Below are 6290 nucleotides of genomic sequence, written 5' to 3'. Positions count from 1 at the left end.
GTTAGTGGAGCGGCGGCGGTGCGGCGGCGGTTTCTTTCGCGCAGGTGCGCGCTTAGAACGTTCTTGGCTCTCTCCAACGCCGTCATCATGGGAATGCTCCTGCGGCTCCACCGTGTCGGATAGCGTGATGAGACGGCTAGGGTAGTAGCGGTGATGACCGTCCGTGTCGCTACCGCTCCTGTCGCCGCAGGTGTTGCAACGCGATCGAGCTGAGGGACTCTCACGAATCACTGAAACAGTCTTCCGACGCCCCGCCGACACCCGCGACTGATCACCATGGCCACCGACTATACCCAAGTCGTTGGGTGAGCTCAACCACGCTGGATTCACAGTTGCTCCGGTAGAGTTTGACCCCAACGTCGGTAGTCGACCAGGCGCCCGCTCCGCTTCCCTTTCCAAGCTGCTGCCTGGATCGCCTATGGCATGCATGGAGTGCAGCAGCAACAGCTGCCCTAGCGCGTCGCCGCCAGCGGCCACCGTATTGCCAGAGGGGGCTGTGCGGATGTTGCCTTTGACCTTGTTGGTGTGCGCGACCGGCGGGTTGTGAAGGGTGTGATGCGATTCCTCCTGCCGCAGGCCACAACCACCGCCATCACCAGCACCGGGTGCGGCGTAGGGGAGTGACTCTGGCCGATGTGCCTGCTGCTGCAGTGGTTGCCTCGCTGCCGCCTGGTCGATCCGGGCACTGCGCTTCTTTAGCGACAAAAGGTCAATCGAGGGTCGCGCAGAAGTGTCGCCTGCACTCGGCAACGCCCCAGCCGGCAGACTGTGAGAGCGAGGTCGACTATGACCTGGACACCCGCGTACGCCAGCCGCTGGTACTCCATTGCCAGCACCGTCGTCATCTGGGCTAGGCAATACCAGCGCCATGGATCTGCGATCTGCCTGCATAAGAGTTCGCGAGTGTGTCAACTTCCGCATGCTCGGCATCATCTCCGCGTTACCACTGCTAGGTGTAACAACAGCTGCACTGGGGGAATCTGAAGCATCCGCTTGTACAGATGGCCCCGCAGCATCGATATCGCTTCCAGCGGTATCAGCGGCCTGCACAGGTGACTGGTCCACACAGCCGTCCAGCGACGCCAATGTGCGAGGTCGATCACGCACCGCACACGTCATCGCATGTGTCACCGAACTGGTCACCTCGGAGGGCGTGAGGGCGGCATTTCCAAGGCGTACGGGTTTCGAGGTGCGCCGGTCTGCAAGGTTGATGCGACCTCCCACACGCGGCTGCCAACCTGGAGGTGGTGTGCGCCGCACACGTGAGGCGGGTTGTACGGAAGAGCCTCTGTACTTTTCACTGCTGCCGGCACCAATCCCGGCGGGTGGCGAGGTGGCGAGTGCCACCTCCGCCGAAGCGCCTGCAACGATCTGTGGCTTGTCAGCGCTGTCACTGAGAGGGTCGCGCACCGCCGATGTCGTTGCGGGTGCAGGAGCCGCTGAAATGAGCGTGGTAGCCTTGGTCGATGCGACAGTCGTGTTGCTGCCTCTGTCAACATGGTTGCTGTTCAGCCCGGCTGCACCAGCCTGCTCGTCCAAGGTCAAGAGCATCTCCGACTTCAGTCCGCTGTGAAAGGATGGCACCGTTGTGCTGCTGTGCTCTGCGGTAGCGGCAGGCGCACACACCTCGTGTAACGAGGACGCCATAGAGGCAGAGGAAATGGAGTTGGCGTTATGAGCACGACCGCTGCGCGAGCGCTGGTCAGAGGCGCCGGCGCTGGACGTGTGGCTGCTTGCGCTCAGCTGCCAACGTAATCCACCACCACCGTCGGGGGTGCGCAGCGACAGCGGCGGCTGCGTACTGCCGACGCTCGGTAGACAATCTGCCGAGGACGGCATACGGGTGTCACATGAGACACTGCACTTCGTAATTCCTGTCCTGACGGCGCTACACCGCGATGGATCCAGCCGAGACCCCTGCGCTACGCTGGTGTGCAAGTCGCCCGTGTTGCTGGGCGAGGTGACTGTCACGGTCGTTAGCAGCTGGTGAGACAGGGGCACATCGGTCGTGCCGGTAGAAGAAATTATGACGGCGGGGCGCATTTGCTGTTGCGGTTTGTGTGGCATGGTGATTCTCTGAAGAGCGGCTGACAACCTCGGAGACGTCTGCGTGGCAGACCGAAGAACTCCCGACGTGGCTGACCCAACGCCAATGGCGGTAAGCGACAGGAACGGAGGGCGCGAGGAGGTGGTGGGGCTGCTGCTGCTCAGCACAGACGTCACCCGTTGAGTGAGCGCCGGTGACAACGGCATGCCTTCGGCGCCGCCTCTGTGATTTACTGCCTCGTTGTTGCGCTGATCAACACTCCTCAGCTCTGCTTCGAGCCCATCACGGTTCGCTTTCTCTGAGATGAGAGAGGAAACAGCCGGGTGGGTCTGCGGCAATGTTGGTAAGTGGACGACGAGTCGGCGTGCATTCTTCGGTGATACCATGCCCACGTTACAGCTGCCCAGCAAGTCGTCGATGCCACTGGAAGCCTGATCATTCGGCTCTCTGACATGGTCAGCCAAGGGCAACTGCTTCGTCCCGCACACCGCTTCGCTTCTCTCGTGCTCGACCTCTTTCTCAAATGGGGGAACGCTAGACGGCAGCAGCGTCCCGCTGTGAGTGCCGCGGCCTGCGACAGAGATGCCTCGTGGAGCCTGGACCCCACGCCCGCCTGTCATATACTGCGATGACGTCCCCAGCGCGCTCTTCTTTTCCCCCACGGACGCCGATGCAAGATTTGTACGAGTGCCGTGCACAACGCCGCAAGTGGCAGAAGTGGTAGAGCCGGTGGTGGTCGCACCAGCTCGCGTAGCAGCTCTCGACGCCTGCGCTCGCCATGGGAGCAAGCTCGTTTCATCGATGCCAGTCGCTGTGCAGTCCTCGAGCTGCAAGATCTGACCCTGATAATGAGCCCTCGCGGGGCCCAGATGTTGGTGCTTAACCAGCGCATGGGCATTATCCCCCTTATTCGTGGAGTGTGATACGCCTGGCGCCGCCTCCGCTAGTGGTGTGGCGGCGGGGGAAAACTGAGGCGCCGTCGTGGCAGTTGCCCCATCCCCGCTCGCGACTCCACGACGTCCGTCGCTGTCATCGTCTTTTTCGGCACGCAGTGGGAGGCAGTCGTCATGGCAACTGTGCGCGTCCTGTCCCACAGCGGAAGGCGGAGTCAAGCTCGTTGTGCGTGTTCCGTCTGCAGTTGCGCTCTGCTCCTCCCGTAGCCCGTCCACGCTTGCCTTGAGACCATCGTCACTCTTCGCCGCTGTCGTCGCTGCCACGCGTGCTGGTACATCAGCTAACGCACGAGCACCGCTATAAATGACGCCGCGCTGCCATGCTGGCATTGCCTGCTGCTTCAGCAATGCCGACGCGCGTGACACTCGTGTGCCACCCGGCCCGGCTGCGTAGTCGCTACGCGCTCGGCCGACCGCGATGACCGCCGGCAGAGGCACCCCTGTCCTTTGTGTATTCGCTTTCCAGTGCGCCACCTGCAATGCATCCGACGGGCCTCGAGTCTCACGCAACCGGTCCAAATTTTTGGACGTTAGCTCGCAGTGCGAAGATGTCACCGTTGTAATGGGTGCGATAGTCGCGGGCGTGGTACCTGCCATAGGACGCGTCGCAGGCGTGGGGGTAGCAATGGTGGTCATCAGTCCCTTGCTGGCTGCACCGGCGCCGGCGCGTGGCGACGCACCACTGGTGCCGCTGCGGGGCGGTGCGCGTAACTTCTCAAATCGGCTGAAACCGAGCCCCGATGCCCAAACAGTGCCGGTGCCACCGCCGTAGACAACCTGCGCGCCAGACCACACCGTCAAGGATGAGCCAGATACGCACGTCTGCTGATCGCTCGCCAATGGTGATATACCGCGCCGCGTCGACGCGCTGGGCGAGATGCCCAGCGACAAGGTTACAGCAGGAAAGGGCCAGGGAAGGCTCTTGAACTGCTGGCTCAGCACCTCACTCTCGATCTCGGTAGAGACGTCCGACTCGTCTTCCTCGTCCTCATCAATATCATCGTCGCGCTCTGGCGAGAGAGGCGGCGCCACAGGGCGCTCCAGCCGCTGCGCTGGTTCTATCGGCTCCATGCGGTTGGGCTAAAACCTAGCAGAGAGTAGTAAATTGTGCCACTTTCAGTGTGGCTTTGTGGGTGTGGGTGTGGGTGTGGGGTGTGGGTGTGGGTGTGGGTGTGGGTGTGGGTGTGGGTGTGGGTGTGGGTGTGGGTGTGGGTGTGGGGGGTGGGTGTGGGTGTCAGTGATTAAGAAGGAGGAGAACCCAAAGAGGCAACGAAGGACAGATGTGACCGTATAAAGTCCCAAACCAAAAAGAAAGGGGAGGGGGGGGGGGGGGGCAAAGTCGTTGAAAGGCTGAATTGAGGCTGAAGGTGAGAGGCGAGCGGTCAGGGTGGTGATGGTGGATAAAGAGCGAATAAATGAAAACAACGCGCATGCGCGCACCCAGTGAAGAAGGACACAAAACAAAAGGGCGGGCGCCGGTCGGTGTTCGAGGGCGCCTGCGCGTGTGCCTGCAGGGGCAATCTGCGAACAGTGGCGCCAGCAAGCGCAGATACGCATCACATTCCTTTTTTTCTTCTCTCGTCTCAGCGCGCCCATTCTCTCCGCCATACAACACATGAAGACGAGCTCCGCCATGAGCGAAACCACACTCGGCCCCACCCCACCGCCTGCCGCGGGCCCATCGCCGGGTGCGGGGCAGCCGCAGACACGCGCGGGGCAGCAACGCGCCGACTCCCTCACCGGCGCGCCGCCCCTGCCCACCATACGGGGGGCACAGACGTGTTCGCTGCCGCACCGCGCTCCGACGCAGCGCCACCCACGACCTGCTCGGCGACACCACTGGCGATGCGCCGCTCCGACCTCCCTGCGCCGTAGGTGCCTGACCCTGTCACCGCCAGACGTGGCTCGGCATCGGCAGGGGTGGGGGCTGCTCGGCTCCCCCACACAGAGCGGAGGGTCCCGGGCCCTGACGCCGCGCCGAGGTGGCCCCCGTCAACAGGGAGTTGTGCAGGGACACAAACAACGGATACCAAAGAAAACCCTGAACTGACGAGATGGAGACAAAGAGAGAGGGTGCGGGGGAAGAAGATGAGATTGGGGAAGGGAAGTAGCAGCAGCAAACTAACACGTACAAGGCAAAATGCAAGGGAGAAGGGCAAACGAAATAACAGCGATGGTACCCACAAGACGCCCGCATGAGGAACGCCATCACGACAGCAGCGCCAGCAAGAACGCACGTGAGGCCAAAGAGGAGAGGCAAGTGGGTTGGCAAGCAAGACAGAGGAAGGTGGTGAGGGGCACGAAGACAGCAGCCCAGCGAGAATACCGAAATGGAGGCAAAAACGAAGGAAAAGGCTTCTGTGGATGCTCGAGGAGGACGGAGTGGCAAGAAGTCGCCACGCTCCTGCAAGGGTGCGTTGTGTGTGTGTGTGTGTGTGTGTGTGTCCTGCCCACTCACCCACTCACCCACCCCCTGTCGAGCACTAAAGGAGCAGCGAAGAAAAGGGGAAGGAAAACGCACCACCGAAAGCGGGCAGTGACAGGCGTAGAAAAGAAGACGCGCGAGGCAGCGGCTCAAGAGGGAAGGATGAGAAGGGGGAAATGGACGCAAGCTGTGGTGGTGTTCGTACCAAGTGAAGGAGGTTGGTCGCAATAGGGAGGAGGGCGGGAAAGCGGCGGTTTCATTTTTTTTTTTTTAAGCCAATGACTACTAACGACCACCGCTCTATAGGCACGCAGAACGCGCTGTGTTGTTCTTTGGTGTTGCTTCACAGGTGTTTAAAGCCGGCCTCGGCAGAGCTGTAGTATCCGCAGCACGCAGGGTAGAGGTACGGGGTAGAGCCAACGAAAATGAAGTAGGGGGAGACGACAACGGAAGAAAGGCGGCACTGCGCGAGAGATGGCAAAGGTGGGAGAGCAAAGCCGGCAACCACCACGCCAATGATGGAGCGAAAAGGGGGGGGGAAAGCTCGAGAAACACCGAACGGAAAGAACGAAAGAGAAGGAGAGAAGGAAAGAGAAAGAGAAAGTCAGAATGTACGTGGGGGGGGGGGGGGGGAGGGGGCGTGAAGGAGTGACGAGCGGGGTGCGCGGCGAGTGGGGCAGACAACGGCACCGAACAAGACAACACAAGCAGAGATGTCGTACAGGTCAGCACACTCACGCACAAGGAGAGAAAGAGCGCGGAGGCCGCACACACCAACCCCACAAAGCCCTATATATATATATATATATATATATATATATATATATATATATATATATATTTGTTTGTGTGGTGGGTTTGGGGG

General features: G+C 61.0%; 1 protein-coding gene across 1 annotated transcript; it reads right to left on the bottom strand.

Moving 5' to 3' along the window:
- LbrM_08_1070 (hypothetical protein, unknown function) lies at window positions 1-4071 on the bottom strand (the record flags this gene model as incomplete). The annotated part of the gene is made up of 1 exon (XM_001562113.1): window positions 1-4071. A coding segment is annotated over one exon (4071 nt), but the record flags the coding sequence as incomplete, so codon positions are not given.
- Between the last annotated feature and the right edge of the window lie 2219 nt (window positions 4072-6290).

This window comes from Leishmania braziliensis, contig 99, assembly GCF_000002845.2.
Source record: "Leishmania braziliensis MHOM/BR/75/M2904 WGS CADA00000000 data, contig 99, whole genome shotgun sequence".
NCBI lineage: Eukaryota > Euglenozoa > Kinetoplastea > Trypanosomatida > Trypanosomatidae > Leishmania > Leishmania braziliensis.
This window is presented reverse-complemented; position numbering and strand designations above follow the sequence as displayed.